Source organism: Hemicordylus capensis, chromosome 3 (genome assembly GCF_027244095.1).
Source record: "Hemicordylus capensis ecotype Gifberg chromosome 3, rHemCap1.1.pri, whole genome shotgun sequence".
In the NCBI taxonomy this organism is placed as follows: Eukaryota; Metazoa; Chordata; class Lepidosauria; order Squamata; family Cordylidae; genus Hemicordylus; species Hemicordylus capensis.
Window position 1 is genome coordinate 249,671,767 of NC_069659.1, and position 17,573 is coordinate 249,689,339.

The window sequence follows — 17,573 nt, forward strand, 5'->3', positions numbered from 1 at the left end:
CTGTCCAAATGAGGAGAACATAAAGGAACACAAACTCTGACAAAAGAAATGCAAGGTGACAATAAGGGAGAAGAAAAGAGAGTTTGAGGAACATTTAGCTAAAACCATCAAGGGGAATAACAAAAACTTCTTTAAATATCTCAGATGCAGGAAACCTGCCAGGGAGGCAGTTGCACCATTAGACAATGAGGGAGTGAAAGGGATTATTAAGGAGGATATGGAGGTTGCAGAGAAGCTAAATGAGTTCTTTGCATCTGTCTTCATGCCAGAAGATATTGAGCATATACCTGTTCCTGAAACAGGCTTTTCAGGAATGGAGGTTAAAAAAATGAGTCAGATAGCAGTGTCAAGAGAAGATGTTCTAAACTGTCTGGAAAAACTGAAAACTAGCAAATCGCCAGGGCCGGATGGCATCCATCCAAGAGTCCTCAAAGAATTCAAATGTGAAATTCTCAACCTCCTTGCTAAAATATATAACTTATCCCGGCAATCAGGCTCTGTACCGGAGGACTGGAAAGTAGAAAATGTAAACAGATTTTCAAAAAGGGATCCATTCCAGGGGTGATCCGGGAAAATACAGGCCGGTTAGCTTAACGTCCATTCCAGGCAAATAAAGGAAAAAATTGTAAAGCACATAGAAGAACAGGCCCTGCTGGGAGAGAACCAGCATAGCTTCTGCAAAGGTAAATCTTGCCTCACAAACCTTTTGGAGTTCTTTGAGAGTGTCAACAAGTGTGTGGATCAAGGTAATCCAGTTGACATAGTATACCTGGACTTCCAAAAAGCTTTCACAAACTTCCTCATCAAAGACTCCTCGGGAAACCTAGCAGTCCTGGGATAAGGGGACAAGTACATATGTGAATTGCTAACTGGTTGAAGGACATGAAACAGAGGGTAGGTATAAATGGAGAGTTTTTGCAATGGAGGGAAGTAAGAAGTGGGGTCCCCCAGGGATCTGTACTGGGACCGGTGCTTTTTAATTTATTCAAAAATGATCTAGAAGTAGGGGTAAGCAGCGAGGTGGCCAGATTTGCAGATGATACCAAACTCTTTCAGGTAGTGAAATCCAGAACGGATTGTGAGGAGCTCCAAAATGATGTCTCCAAACTAGGGGAGTGGGCGACAAAATGGCAAATCCAGTTCAATGTTGGCAAGTGTAAAGTGATACACATTGAGACGAAAAACCCGAACTTCAAGTATACGTTGATGGGATCTGAGATGTCAGTGACTGACCAAGAGAGGGATCTTGGGGTCGTGGTGGACAGCTCATTGAAAGTGTCGACTCAATGTGAGGCAGCTGTGAAAAAGGCCAATTACATGCTAGGATCATTAGGAAGGGGATTGGAAATAAAACGGCTAATATTATAATGCCCTTATACAAAACCATGGGGCAGCCAAACCTGGAGTACTGTGTACAATTCTGGTCACCACATCTAAAAAAGGACATGGTAGAACTGCAAAAGGTGCAGAGGAGGGCAACCAAGATGATCAGGTGCCTAGAGCACCTTCCTTATGAGGCAAGGCTACAACACCTGGGGCTATTTAGTTTAGAAAAAAAGATGACTGCAGGGAGACATGATAGAGGTCTATAAAATTATGCATGGAATGGAGAAAGTGGATAAAGAGAAATTTTTCTCCCTCTCACACAACACTAGAACCAGGGGTCATCTCATGAAATTGATTTCTGGGAAATTTAGGATCAGCAAATGGGAGTATTTTTTCACACAACGCATAATCAACTTGTGGAATTCTCTGCCACAAGATGCGGTGACAGCCAACAACTTGGATGGCTTTAAGAGAGGTTTGGATAACTTCATGGAGTAGAGGTCTATCAATGTCTACTAGTCAGAGGGCTATAGACCACCTCCAGCCTCAAAGGCAGGATGCCTCTGAGTACCAGTTGCAGCGGACTAACAGCAGGAGAGAGGGCATGCCTTCAACTCCTGCCTGTAGGCTTCCAGTGACATCTGTGGGCCATTTTGTGAAACAGAATGCTGGACTTGATGAGCCTTGGGCCTGATCCAGCAGGGATGTTCTGATGTTATTATATATTCTGTAGTATATAAAATATATTCAGGCTATTGTTTTATAGTCTGCAACTATATTTTTTATTGAAACACAATGAATATCCATATGGCCCTACAGCATAAACATAAAAATGTCCATCTGGAAGCAGGGAAACCAGTCTATTCTACATGTACACTAAAACAGAAGACAAGACTATGGCAGAGACATTTTAAAAATCATGCAACCTGATTGTTCTATGCAACAAGAAGTCCACCTATGTAAACTTACAGACGTAGCATCAAACAAAATCTTGGATGTATACAAAACGATTAGACTTGGTAGGAATTATTCCTCTCTGTATTATGTTAACACATTTCTAGATGCATGCAAATATGTACTACTGAGCTATACATTCTAAGTGCATGGAAAAATAACTGGTTGGAGCCAATTTAAATAAACCCAACTATCTAACCATTTATGGCTGAATTAATGAAAATAATAAAGATTATAATGCTGAATACTATGATCTTGACATTTGGAAAACATTGCAAAAGCCATCACCATCCTTCGGAGTGGGGGGCGCTAATGGCAAAACTCACGCATTCTGTTGCTTTAAAGCCAATAGCTGACTTGTTGCATGGTGAAACACAGACAGTTCTGAACTACCCACACCACTATGAACACCTAAAAATAATACTGCTGGCACTTCTGTGCATGAGCGCTCTTCCGCAAATGCTTAAACTGGCAAGGTTGCACTTCTGCAGCTCTACTGACATTATTTCCAGTGTAAGTAGTGTCACAGAAGAGCAACCATGCCAGTTTAAGTCTTGCTCAAAAGCACTGGTGGGGATTTTTTTTTTTTTACGCTTTTCACAGCAGTGCAGGCAGTTCAGAACCGCCTACATTTCACTGCACAATGTCTGCCAGTTTAGTTTTCCACATTATATGCTCATTTTCTGTGTGAAATTAATAAAGTCAGTTAGTTATCCCTAAGCCTTATTGAATTATATAAGAAATTTCTGGGGTAATGTCTTTAGGAATTACAAATTTCCTTAGTAAGAAAATAATAGAATCATTTTAGGCAGCTATTAAACAGCTACCGTTGAAGAAGACTGAGAGGCTATTCACATGTGCATGCAAAACTGGGCTAAGGAAACCCAGCCCGGCTTTGCATGGGTGTGTGAACCACCAGGACTGGCCTGATCTTGGTGGCTACACGGTGGCAAATCCACCAATGTAGCTTCCCTCTAAAATAAGTTTAAGGGAGAAAGTGCTCCCTTAACTTCTTTTTTATTGTGTGTCACTGCACAGTCGTCGTTGCTGTGTGGTGGGGGTGGGATCCCAATTTTTTTTGCTGTTTAAGATATTTTCTGGTCTGGTGTAGTTTATAGGCCTTTAAAATTGTAATAGAAGAGGGAACGGAAGGTTTAATGAAGAGACATATTTTTGTGATAAAGTGGGCTTCAGAGGGAAGGCGAGGTTGGCAAAAATCACCTCCTGCTCACATGACAGCATAGTGATAGTCTGGAATTCACCTGTGCAGTGCTAGTCTGGATGTCAGCCAATGTTTTTATTGGAAGCCTGAGTTACTCAATGTGTGATCCCATATCATGCTTCTTACTTGGTAGCTCATGGGGAAACGGAACAGTAGCCAGTTTCACATGCTGCAGTGGGGTTATTAAGCTAGAAGGTTATTTCAGGTAGCAAAAGCCCAGCAAACTGTATGTTCACTAGATTCAATTAGTAAGGTTGCTGAAAATATTACTTCAATTATATCTCTTTTGTTATGTTCATTTCTCAAGTATCAGCTCACAAAAATATAGTATATATTGTCCACTTCAGAGTAGTAACAATAGGGAGCTCTCCTCATGATCAGTGAGAGCAGCTGGGGGGGGGGGTTTCTGCACGGAAGGTGGGTTTAACTTTCCTTCTCCACAGACGATCTCTGTGCCTTCCCTGGGCAGGCGAATCACCCGCCAAGATGACCGGCGGCTCACCCAGCAGCTCCAGGAGTCGGGGTGCCGGGATGTACCACCCCATGTCGTCCCAACCCCAAAGCTCCAATAGGTATAAATACAGATTTTCCATGTGTTTTTCTGGACACAGAAATGCAGAGCATTTCTTTAATTTCTATCCTAGGCAGTATATAAATTTAATAAATACATAAATTTTGAATAAATATAAAAATTGAATAAATAATAAAATAAATACATACATAAATTTCTAATGTATTCACTGTATAGTCATAAAGCAGATTTCACTTCTTCAAGGAAAAATTGGGGAGCATTTTTATGCAGTGATGGGCATTCTGGAGTGAATTGCCTGCATTTATGGCCACCAGACAATTGCCCAATAATTTGTGCTGCATGATTCTCTGTCCAGATTCTAAAGCAGCAGCTCAGTTTTTCCAGCTATGCTGAAACAGCCAAGAATCCTGATATCAGCCATCCAGTCCATTAGCTTGAGTTAGGTTTGCTGCCTTTAACTGGTTCCAGTTAGCTAAATAAAGTAATTTATAAGTAAGTGAGAGTCTGAAGTTCATATTTTATGAAAAGCAAAATGGCATAAGGAAGATTTGTGTCCCAACAAGGAAAGGAAACTGATTCTGGTGTCTACTAATAATAGAAACTGGCACCAATCTAAAGAAATATTCAGAGCATGCTAATTGCACACATAATCATATTTATAATCCAAAAATCTACATTAAGTACATTCCTTTGCCTGTTATGCTCACACTAAACATTATGGAAAAAGGCACACAGAATTTGTTGTAGTGAAAAATAAACGTAACATGCATACCTCACACTAAAAGAAATCTAGGAAAACCTACCATCTATGACTTAGGTTGCAGATTCCAAAACGATGTAGCTTCTAAAAATATTAGAACAAAGGCACCTTCAGATATCCATATGGTCTGAATAATAATGCTTGTCAGCTGCATTATGGCCCACAGTGGGATCCACCAAAATTTGTGAGTTTTGTCTGTTCATCCTGAACACTCATATGTACATACTGCATGTTTCTGGTCATTTCCAACAACATGATTTCATACATGTTATATATAGGTGTCCAAAAGTATAAATTCAGGTTTCCACAGAGATTGATTTGAAATCACCCTGTAGCCCTAGGCACTACACAGAAAGGGCATCGATTTTTAACTGAATACAACTTCTAAATATTTGTTGCAAGTACTGAAAGAAACCTAATCCACAATATGTCCATAATCTCTAGAAACACGTAGAATGTTTGCATTTTGATCTGAAAGATATGGTTTTAATTGTGTAGCAAATACCACAGAAATAATACTGAAAATGTCCATACCTGAGCAATGGCTGTTTTGGGTATGAAGGCTGGTCACTGTTTTGTGGGGTCTGAGGCTTTTTTGTGACTTGCTTATAAATATTCCTTGCAGTCACTCCAATCCACAGCATAGTAGAGAGTGTAGAATAATGCAATACTATGCCCACCTGGAATAAATGGTGACAGTTAACAAGAGGCCTGCAAAATAAGGCATGTTACAACGATCATTCTCTTGTACATATTTAAAAGCGTACTAGAGTTTATGCAAAATAAAACAAAAATGGTCACTTTATTATCATCTTTTTGAACCTCCCTGTCTCCTCCTAATCAGTGCAAGGAAATGAAAGTGAAGGAAAGAGCAGGTAGCATCTCTGATTTAAACTAGTGCCTGTAACTGATAATTTCTCAGCAACAAGTAGCATTTTATAGAACTGAATATTAAAAATCTGCAAGTTATCTCCGCTTAATGATGTGCTATCATGAACCTTTTACCCTGCTTAGTGGAAGTAGAGTTCCAAGTGCTCACATTTAAAATGTATAGGAACTAACCGCTTATGTTGTTTGCGGGGGGGGGGGGAAATAAGACGACAAAAATGAATTTGCACCGCTACTTCTGCTCCCAGTTTTCTGGAGTGCCATTTAGGGATAAGAAAGGAAGCATCCTCCCCACAGTCATGCTTCAGACCACATATGATAGTTATTCCTGAGAAACAATATATTTGGTTATAATGAAGTATAACAAAATAACAGGGGCTCTTGAAATGCATGGCTTGTTTAGTAATATGTAGTGCAATCCTTAACGTGTTTACTTAGAAGTAAATCCTATTGAACTCAATGGGGCTTATTCCCCAGTAAGAATATTTAGGATTGCAGCCTTAATCTTGAAAATACACATGAGTGGGTCTTCAAGTCCTCCTGTAAATGTTGCCTCCTTTGTTAGAAACTTCCCGACAACAGAAACCTAAAATGGTGCTCCTGCTAGTTTGGTTCTTGACGTCAAAGCAGTAGGGGTGTGGGAGTACCTCGTGCCAATGTTATAGCTTGAACTGCTCAGCCAGTTGTATTCTCAGGTTATATCCTCATCTGACATGGGACCAGACTGGCTCAGCTGAGTGTGCATGTGATGTTGTTGGTGGCTGACATGATGAGAAAAATTAGAGTAGCCCCATTCAAATTAAAAGGACAAGACAGGCTATGCCTAACTTGCCTTTTAATTTGAATGGGACTACTCTGAATAATTTTTCTCATCATGTCAGTCAGTAAGATAGCAATAGTATTGCAAGCTAAACGTCTTCCACTTTAATAGGCATAGCACATTTGCAGGGTTCTCACAAATCCCATGCTGATGGATCCCATGCTGATATTTTTCTGGAAAACAGTATCCCTTTCTGCTTTTGCAATTTCCTAGTTCTTTTATTACTATGTGTTACATTCCATCACAAATAGAGAAAATGGGGTTGGTGGACACAGGAGATTATGCTGTTCCCCCAGGATGGTACCCATGAGGGTATCAATCTGTGGTATAGTGGGTTTTATAACAGCTCAAAAACATGACTGTGAAAACTACTCCCTTCATGGCTACAGTTCATGTTTGAATTTAAGCATCTTGAATTAAACTTGAATTGATTCGCTAAGCTTTGCTGGCAAGTGGATAATAGACCTGCTACTGTTTTGCTAATTATGCTACATGTAATGCAAATTAAATGTATAGGGTCAATGAAAAGGCAACCTCCCTCTGTAGCATTATACTATTAACATTCAGTTTAGCCTGGCATAGAGACTGAAGTGGAGTGACACATCCTACATCTTTCTCTGTTCCACATTGCAACTGAAAGAGCTGGCTTGGTATATGGACTATAATAATTAATTTATTGCCTCTTCTTTTTGCCTACTTCCATGAAGGTGGATAAAAATCAATGATATTTTCTAAACTAAAAATATCATATGTTTTATTTGCTTTCAAAATTTTCATTGTGTAAAGAGTTTGTAATTGAATGTAATACACATTAAATTCAAGAGTATTAAACTGCATATGCATAGGCAGGATCCAAACTAAGCAGCAATTAAATCAATGAGAAAAATTAATAATGACTAACTTAAACCTTATTAATTTCAACTGGATACCTAATTTAGTCTGGATACTACCTCTAGTCTCTCAAAATAGAATATAGTGATCTTTATCACATAAATTATTGAAGCCTGGTTTTCTATATAAAATATGAAAAAATAGGGACAAAACTGTACAACTTGGCAGGTCAAGCATTGTACATGTGGCCCTCATTTTCCGCAGTCCTGACACCCGTGGTTCGAGGAAGTGAAATGAACATTATCCAGCAGTGTGGGCTGCCTGGAAATGAGCTTTGGAGAGCTCCCGGTCCCCGCCAGCCTGAAATTGTTTTTTGGGGTGGTGGTTTTATTAGTGATGCCTCATGGACTGGTACCCAATGCTCGCGGACCAGCACCGATCCACGGACCAGTGGTTGAGAAACACTGCGTGTTCAGAAACACTGCATGTGAACTGCATGACCAGAGATCTTGAATCATGCTCCTGGGGAGTATAAAGGGCTTATTTAGTTGCAAACAGATACATTTTAATTGTAATAGCAGTGAAATAGTATCCATGGTTTTTCAGAAAATATAAGCATTAGAAACTAGATTTAAATGAACTATTAAAATTTGTTTTCCCCCACCCTTGGGAATTTAAAATGCCTTATTTTAAATCAAACTACCTTGACTCCCAGTGCAGGCACAAGAATGCTTTCCACTGTGGAAAGTGGGAACAAAGTTATGATAGTTGGGAAGAAGAGGACAATCCATGACGACATGGAGTACACAAATATTAAACAACAGCTACCTAAAGCAAGAGTCACTCAGTGGGTCCGCCCCCCAACTTTTGGCCCTTATAAAAGAGGGGCAGGCCAGAAAGCAACCTGAAGAAGACACTGGGGCGATTCTCACGACCAACAAAAATCGGGCTAGGAGAGCCTAGCCCGATTCTTGTTGGTTGTAAGAACCACCGGGCTTGCAGCCGAGCCCGGTGGTTCTTGAGCGGGTTACTCGCTCGAGAACCCCTTCTAAAAAGCAGGTTTGCGAAGCGAGTGCTCCAGCAAACCTGCTTTTTAGGCTCGTGAGTAGTCGCGGTGCGGCTTCGTGCCACGCCTACTCACGAGTAGACCCCCGGCCAGGAGGCAAAAAGCCGCCGCCCGGCTCGGGGGTCTCCCCAGTATGCCCTGAGTGCTTGCACAGAGCATACTGGGGCTTGCGGGGGCCATGCGGCCCCTGCTCCCCCCACCGGCTCCATCACAGAGCCGGCTATCGTGTGGGCGGCCGATCCGGCCACCCAGGGCTCCCTGCCCACTCGTCTGCGGGGAGAGCAAGCTTAGCCTGCTCTCCCCGCAGTTTTAACAAAAGCGGGTCTCACAGATCATGAGACCTGCCTCACTGAGAGGTAAGAATTTATTCTATCTGGCTTCCCTTTCCCATCTATCTTCTGGACTGGGAGAGTAGTTTGAGCTGTGTCTGAGGCTTCTTCATGCCTCCCTTATGGATGCTTATCTGTTGTTCTGCTCTCCTAAGTTGCTCTAACATCTGGCACCTGGGCCAACTCTGCCTTATAGGGTTAGTGAAAGTCATCCGGAGGGTTCTCCCCACCCAACTTTTGGCCTGTATAAAGGAGAACAATGCCAGAGCAGCTCACCAGTTGGAGACCACCAAAGGAGGGGGGTCAGCCTTTGGTCAGGGCCTTCAGGTATAGGACTGAGGGCTTAGGCAGAACCTGCTGCAGTGTATTGTTGCCCAACTATAGGTTGGGCCTGGTACAGGTATGTGTCTTGGGTTGTCCAGAGATGCAAGATGAGGTGACTGCGGTGACTATTGCAGTGGTGGTGGGGAATTGACGAAGACATGGCCTTAGTAGGTCAGCAGACCATTTCAGGGGAAGGGAAACCAGTGGTTTATAGCTTTTAATAGCTGCTTCCACTTCCAACTGGCCAATCAGGACTTTGACCTTGGGGAGCAGTGTCAATCACTCACAGAGCCTCACCTTGCTACTTTGTTATGCCAGGGGGGTCCAAAACAAATCAAAGATCATCCATGATTTGATAGTGGATGAAGCTGACTTGGTATGCATTACAGGGGGAGACCAGTGGTTGGGGGAGACCAGCTGTCCAGTCCACTCTAAGATGTGTGCATGTGTGCACGCTCACACATTTTCTGATGTCAGCTCAGTTAATTTTAGATCCTGCTCGGGTTGAATCAAGAAGGCGCCACTCTGAATACATGTGCGCACACACTGCCTTGATGTTGCTGCCCAGAACAAAACTCATTCCACACACAGATGGGGAAAAAAATTAGAGAGAACACTGGTCCAGTCTGGTCCCAGCTTCTCCCAGCAGGATATTCTATGGAGGAACAAGTTAGAGGATGTAGGCAGAGACAGGTCTATCAATGGCTACAGGCCACCTCCAGCCTCAGAGGCAAGATGCCTCTAAACACCAGTTGCAGGGGAGCAGCAGCAAGAGAGAGGGCATGCCGTTACTTCTTGCCTGTGAGAGGTAAGCATCTGGTGGGCCACTTTGTGAAGCAGGATGCTAGACTAGATAGACCTTCAGCCTGATCCAGCAGGGTTGTTCTTATGTTCTTAGGTCAGGGAATTGGCTCATATTGAATGTGTACTCCTAAGCCTAGGGACCATGGATAGATTGGGACTACTGTTGGTTTACCAATCACCCCACTGCCCAACAGTATCCCTGACTGAGCTGACTAACCTGGTTGGAGGGCTAGCACTGAAGTCACCCAGACTGTTGGTAGTGGGGGACTTCAATGTTCACTATGGGACCAGGTTGTCAGAAGCAGCTCAGGAGTTCACAGCAATGGCCATGCAAATGGCCTCTGCGCATGCACGGCGGTAACTAAAATGGTCTTCATGCATGCACAGAGGCCTGAACTGGGCCAAGGAAGGCCCAAACTGGGATGCTGCCAGCCCTGCCTACTCTAGGGGAGGCCAGTATGGGAGGGAGCCGCTGCCCCTGCCCTGCCACAGACGGCACTTGTAAGTAGCTATTTACTTCCCTTTTGCCTCCTCAGGACATCCCCCTTTACTGGTAAAAGGAAATCCACACCAAATTCCGCTTTACCAGTAGAGTTCTGAACCACCTTGGTTCAAACCGGACTCTGTCCTGTCTCAGGCTGGCTGAGGCTGGCCGAGTCTCTAACCCGTCAAGCCCAGCTCAAATACCCATAGCCAGACTGGACCATTCTCAGTTTGTGGTTCCTAAGATGTGAACAAGCTCCTTCAGATGGTGTGTCCCATTACCTGTCCCCTTGCCCAATTTGGCTCATTTTAATCTAACAACTGGATTATTACAGAGGGTCTGGTAAACATTATAAATGCCTCTCTGAGGGAGGGCAGGGTGCCTCCTTGTTGTAAGGAGGCTATCATTAGATGATATTTTAAAAACCTGTATTGGATACCTCAGACCTGTATTAGGCAACTATAGGCCTGTCTCTAATTTCCCATGGCTGGACAAGGAAATTGAGAGGGTCGTAACCTCTCAGTTCCAGTCTTGGAGAAAACTGATTATCTAGACCCATTCCAAACTGGCTTTCAGTTAGGCTATGGGGTTGAGACTTTGTTGGTAGGCCTGATGGATGATCTCCAATTAGGTATTGATGGAGAGAGTGTGACTCTGTTGGTCCTCTTGGATCTCTCAGTGGCTTTCAATATGATCAACCATGGCATACTGCTGGGTCACATGAGGGAGTTGGGATTGGGTGGCACTGTTTTACAGTGGTTCCGTTCCTACCTCTCCGTTAGATTCCAGATGAGGTTGCTTGGAGACTGTTGCTCTTCAAAGGGAAAGCTATGGTATGGACTCCTGCAATGCTCCATACTCTTTCCAATGCTTTTTAACTTCTACATGAAACCACTGGAAGAGATCATCAGGAGATTTGGTGCAGGGTGTTACCAATATGCTCCCCAAATCTATTTCTCCATATCAACTTTATCAGGAAATGATATAACTTCCCTAAATGCCTGTCTGGAGGCAGCAATGGGCTGGATGAGAGAGAACAAGCTGAGGTTGAATGCAAATAAGACAGAGGTACTGATTGGGAATTGGGGGTGGGACTCAGGATATACTGTATGGCAGGGGTGCACAACTCAAATGCCCTGGTGGGCGAAACGGATCGTGACTTGGCTTGTGGGGGCCGAGGTCAATTTTTAAGGCACTGATTATTAAAGTAACACTTAACATCAATTAATTAGAGTGGAATTAATTAAAATGAATTTAATTAGAATTTAACTTTTGAAGTTCTGGCAGGCCAAGTTTAATTTAATTTAATTTAAATGAAATTGAATTAAAATTCTAATAAAACACATAAATACAATACAAACTGTACAAAATACATAATGATAAACTGCATTGTTCTTCCTTTCCACCTTTGCCAAATCATCCCGCTTAACATGGGATGTTAAGTGGGATGATAAAGGTGGGGGGGAGAGGTTTTTCTCTTAATTTTTGATTTTAAAAATTACACTTTGATTCTTCATCACACACTTTTTGATCCTTCACAACAAACCCCAACAGTGTGGAAGATGAGAGAGAAAGGGGATGGGGGAGGCAGGGGGTGGGGGTGGAGAAGAGGGGATGGGGCAGGCTTGATGAGAGAGAAACGGAGAGAGAAATAAAGAGAAAAAGGGGAAGGGGCACGCTAGAGAAGAGGGGTGGAAAGAGAGAGAAGCATTGGCAACATTTCCTGAATTTTAAATTGCTTGCATGTGGAAGGAGTGCTGGCAAGAGAGAGAGAAAAGGAAAGAAAGAAGATGAAGCAGCAGGCTTTGATGAGAGAGGGAGAAGTTTCAAGCTTTGTGAGAGGGAGAGAAAGAAAGAGAGGAAGAGAGAAAGGGGAAGAAGATGGAACAGGCTTGCCGAGAGGAAAAGGGGGGGGGGCACAGGCTCAAGGGGGAGAGAGGTGTCAGTGGGGCTGACCTGTGTGTGGGTTCTGCCCTTTCCTTTAAAAACGCCGCATCTTTGTTGACCAGTGCTGATGTCCATTGACCTATTCCTGGATTACGTCCTGCTTCTGAGCACAGGGAGAGTCTACTTGGGGCAAGGGAGCCCTCCACGGGGCTTGCTTTCCTGCTTTGCAGGCTAGCTTCTCTCTAGTTATCTCCGAGCACCTCGGCTGCTGCCAGGGCAGGAGCTTTCTGGAAATGAGGGTGCATGCGTGCTCCAAATGCACCCTCGTTTCCAGGAAGCTCCTGCCCTGGCAGCAGCCGAGGTGCTTAGAGATAGCGTCAGAGAGAAGCTAGCCTGCAAGTGGGAAAGCAAGCCCTGTGGAAGGCTCAGGGAGATAAAGGTAGCTCTACCTGCCGGAGAGGCGGGTGGGGGGAAGCAAGCCCCAAAGAGGATTCAGGATGTAAAGGCAGCCATAGCTGCTGGAGAGGAGAGCGGGTGTGGGGAAGCAAGTGGCAAGCCAGGAGAAAAGGCCTTGTGGGGCAGATGCTGTGCAGGCCTGCTGTATGGGATTACACTCTCCCAGAAAGAACAGGTACGTAGCTTGGACCAAAGGCTCAATTTGAGGAACCAGAGAGGGGCAGCAGCCAGGAGTGCCTTCTATCATCTTTGGTTAATATGCCAGCTATGCCCATTTCTGGAGGTAAATGACCTCAAAATGGTAACTTCCAGCTAGACTTCTGTAATGCTTTGTACATGGGGCTCACTTTGTATGTAGTTCAGAAATGGCAACTGGTGCAGAATGCAACAGCCAGATTGGTCTCTGGGGTCTCCTGAAGAGACTATATAATACCAATTTTGAATGAACTGCTCTGGCTGCCAATACGTTTCCAAGCAAAATAGAAATTGCTGGTTATTACCTATAAAGCTCTTAATTGCTTGGGTCTAGGGAATTTAAGAGAGTGCCTTTTTTGTCATGATCCCTGCCATAGGGATGTGCACGAAACATATTTTCTGTTGTGTTTCAAGCTTGAAACAAAACACAGATGGCCAAAAGGTTTTGTCGAAACAACAGTAAAACCGGTTGTTTTGGAAGAACAAATCTTGAAACATGTCAAGTGTTTTGGCCACAGGGAACAATGGGGAAACTCATAACATCCCACTGTTCCCCATAGGTAGCTCCTAGAACAACAAAGTGGGTTGTGTGGTAGGGCAGGATGGGTGCTACCTACCACCCAACCCACAAAAGAAATGGACAAGTGGCCAATTTTTAAACAAATGTTTAACCCTTCCCCCAAACCCCCATAGTCACCCGCACTGGGTGACTCTCGCTTCAGGTAGCTATGGCCAGAACAAGCTCACTTACAGAAGTCACACAGAAGTTTTGCATTGCAATTTGCAATGCATTTTGGAAACCTGCCTTGAAAATCACTGCAGATTAGAAGCCATAAAAGGAAATCTGTCCCTTCCAACACAGAACACACATTTCACACACAGTCCAAAAATGGCCAAAACAGAATCACTAACCCAGAATCCATTGTCTGCCACAGTGTCAGCACAGCAGTCACATCACTGGCACAAGTTGCTCTCTCTCACACATTTATGTCTCTGTCCTTACTTTCCAGAATTGCAAAAGCAGCCACAGCAATACTCTTAGCAGCAAGCATAGCCATAAACTCAACTAGATTATCTAGACACATTTCAAACTGGTTTTCAGGTGGGTTAAGGGGTGGAGACTGCTTTGGTCGGCCTGATGTATGATCTCCAGTTGGCAATTGATAGAGGAAGTGTGACTCTGTTGGTCCTTTTGGATCTCTCAGCGGCTTTCAATACTATTGACCATAGTATCCTTCTGGAACGTCTGAGGGGGAGTGGGAGTCAGTGGGAGTCAGTTTTACAGTGGTTCTGCTCCTGCCTCTCAGATAGATTCCAGATGGTGTCCATTGGAGACTGTTGCTCTTCAAAATCTGAGCTTAAGTATGGTGTCCCTCAAGGCTCCGTACTTTCTCCAATGTTTTTTAACATCTACATGAAACCACTGGGAGAGATCATCAGAGGATTTGGAGCTGGTTGTTACCAGTACGCTGATGACACCCAGATCTACTTCTCCATGTCAATTTCTTCAGGAGATGGCATATCCTCCCTAAATGCCTGCCTGGAAGCAGAAATGGGCTGGATGAGGAAGAATAAACTGAAGCTGAATCCAGATAAGGCAGAGGTACTTATTGTGCGGGGTCAGAACTCTAGAGACAATTTTGATCTGCCTGTTCTAGATGGGGTCACACGTCCCCAAAAGGAACAGGTTTGCAGTCTGGGAGTACTTCTGGATTCACAACTCTCCTTGGTCTCTCAGGTTGAGGCAGGTCTCTCAGGTTGAGGCGGGTCTCTCAGGTTGAGGGTGCTTTCTATCAGCTTCGGCTGATATGCCAGTTGCGCCCGTTTCTCGAGATCAATGACCTCAGAACTGTGGTACATCTGTTGGTAACCTCCAGACTTGACTTTTGTAATGCGCTCTACATGGGGCCGCCTTTGTACGTAGTCCAGAAACTTCAGTTGTTTCAGAACGCAGCAGTCAGGTTGGTCTCTGGGTCATCTCGGAGAGACCATGTTATTCCTTTACTGATAGAGTTACACTGGCTGCCAATAGGTTTCCGGACAAAATACAAAATGCTAGTTATAACTTACAAAGCCCTAAACGGCTTAGGCCCTGGGTATCTATGAGAGCGTCTTCTTCATTATGAGCCCCACCGCCCACTGAGGTCATCTGAGGAGGTCCGTCTCCAGTTACCTCCAACTCGTTTGGTAGCTACACAGAGATGGGCCTTCTTGGTCACTGCCCTGAGATTGTGGAATGTGCTCCCTGCTGAGATACGATCCTCCCCATCTCTGGCAATTTTCAAAAATACCTGAAAACCCATCTTTTCACCCAAGATTTCTCAGCTTTCTAAATTTTTGGGGTTTAAATATCTGGTTTATTTTAAAATTAAAAACCCGATTTAGGGGTTTTTAATCACTGTAATTGTTTAATTGTTGTTTTAAAATGTTTTTAAATTGTTATATTGTTTTTAATTTGTTTTAGCTCTTTACTGTTTTAGTGGTTTGTTTTAATTGTAAACCGCCCTGAGCCATTTTGGAAGGGTGGTATACAAATCAAATCAATCAATAAATAAAATAGAACAACTTCAGCCACATTTTGACTGATTATATGTTCCAATGCAGATTGAAGAGCAGACCACAGCATTGAGTAAAGCACAAGCTCGTCTCAAGGCTAGATATGGCACTCATCACAGCAATCACCAAGAAATAATACACACAGAGAGAGACAGAGCAGCCACTGTCCATTTCTCGCCACAATACTATCTCACAAACAAAACAAACCACAACTCAAGGAAGGAAGGCCCCTTGGTTCTGCCTGTGTCAATCTGAGATCCTGCAAAACCATATAGTTATAGCAGCAGTAGCACAGCATATTATACTCAGTGCTGAGAAAACCACAAAATCAAACCTTCTTCCCTTCTCTCCTAGTGCATCCTCTTGAAGAGAGGCACCCTATGAAGGCTCTCCTCCTCCCTCCAGCCAATGGAGCACAGTTGCCCATGACAACTCTTGATTTGTATGATTACAAGCCAACCAAGAAGCAAGGAGATCACAAGTCAACTGGAAGTCAGTGTCAGAAAACCAATCAGCAAGGAAAAAACAGGCCTCCACAATTATTATTAATTATTATTTATTACATTTATATACCGCCCCATCCAGAGGCTCTGGGAGGTGTACAGTTAGTTTTTTAAAAACATAAAAACAAACATCATTTAAAACATTCTACTTAAAACTATATAAAAAACAATTTTAACACAATTTAAAACCAATACAAATACTTTAAAACAATTTGAAAAACCTTGGAAGGCCAGGCCAAACAAGTCTTTAGGGCTCTCTTAAAGACCAACAGTGAGCCTAAACTGCAGATTTCTGCCTGGAGTGCATTCCATAGGCCAGGAGCAGCAACAGAGAAGGCCCGGTTGTGAATCATCACCAGATGTACTGGTGGTAACTTGAGAGAGACTTCTCCAGATGACTTCAATGATGCAATGGGGAAAATGATGCTCAAAACATCAAAATGTTTTTAATCGAAATGGGGTTGTTTTGTTCCAAGCTCAAAACAAGCCCTTTATTTAAAGGGTGTTTTGTTTCGAACTTGAAACCCTCAGAATGGCCTGTTTCAAGTCGAAACATTTTGACACTGAAACGATTTGCACATCCTTACCCTGTCACTTACTGAGATCAAATGGGCAAGTTTGGTTATGGCTGCCACCGGCTCATTTGGTGGCGATGCCAGATTGGGCCTTCTCTGTGGCTTCCCCAGGGCTTTGGAATGTGCTCCCTGTTCAGCTTCTCCATCTTTGGCTGCCTTAAATAAAAAAATCACTTAAGACACACCTGTTTTCTCAGGCCTTTTGCTAAAACTATTTAAAAATGTTTTTTACTAAAATTATTTTTTAAAGCTTTATTATTTTAAAATTGTTTTAATTGTTTTACTTATTGTTTTAAGTTGTGTACATCGCCTTGAGATCTAGGTGTTAGGTGGTTTATAGATTCAATAAATAAATAAAGCTATTAAGGTTGGAACTACATGTCACCAAAACACGTGGCTGCTGCCAAAAAATATTATTTATCATCCTGTTGTCTTTTCCTCTGCAAGAGTTAGTGCAACTAAACTACTGTCATGACATCACGTTACATATTCCCCATCTGTGTGCCACATCCTTGGCTGCTGCTGTCAGGGAAAAGTACATCACAAATTCACAACAGGATTGAAGTTATTCTGAATGTTGCAAAGGAAGCACCATAATAAAACATATAGCTGTTTTTGGCAGTGGCCATGTGTTTCAAGCAGTGTGGATATTATGAAAACATCTTAAATAATATTATTAAATAATAATGGATGGCATCCTGACTAATGCAGTGAGGATGCAATGAGAGCTGTGTCCACACAGTAGGAGGTTGCTCTTAATCAGAGCTGTCCTTAGAGAACCCTAGTGGGGGGCGGGGCCCGGGGCAAATCAGCCAGTGCTGGACCCCCTTCCAGTTCATTCTAATGGGGGTTAAGCAGGCTGGTCGCCCTGCTTGCCATGCCGTAAGGACAGCCCTGCTCTTAATGCAGCCAGAGACTTCCCCACTGTGCCCATGCACGGAGGCAATATTTTTTAACTGTCTTCTCTGCCTCCAGAAGTGCTTTGTGCCTTTTGAACTTATGTCCCTCAGGGCTGTGTGACATTCAGGGACATATTTTCAGGACACTTCTGGAAGCACAGA

At 43.2% G+C, this 17,573-nt stretch overlaps 1 protein-coding gene across 8 annotated transcripts in view; it reads right to left on the minus strand.

Moving 5' to 3' along the window:
* The window catches only part of ADGRA1 (adhesion G protein-coupled receptor A1), a 676,883-nt gene that overhangs the window by 81,440 nt on the left and 577,870 nt on the right, over positions 1–17,573 (minus strand). For all 8 annotated transcript variants that reach the window (XM_053309873.1, XM_053309870.1, XM_053309872.1 and 5 more), the window contains one exon: positions 5,329–5,474. In XM_053309873.1, the coding sequence (XP_053165848.1) occupies positions 5,329–5,474 (146 nt within the window). The remainder of the gene's footprint in view (positions 1–5,328; positions 5,475–17,573) is intronic.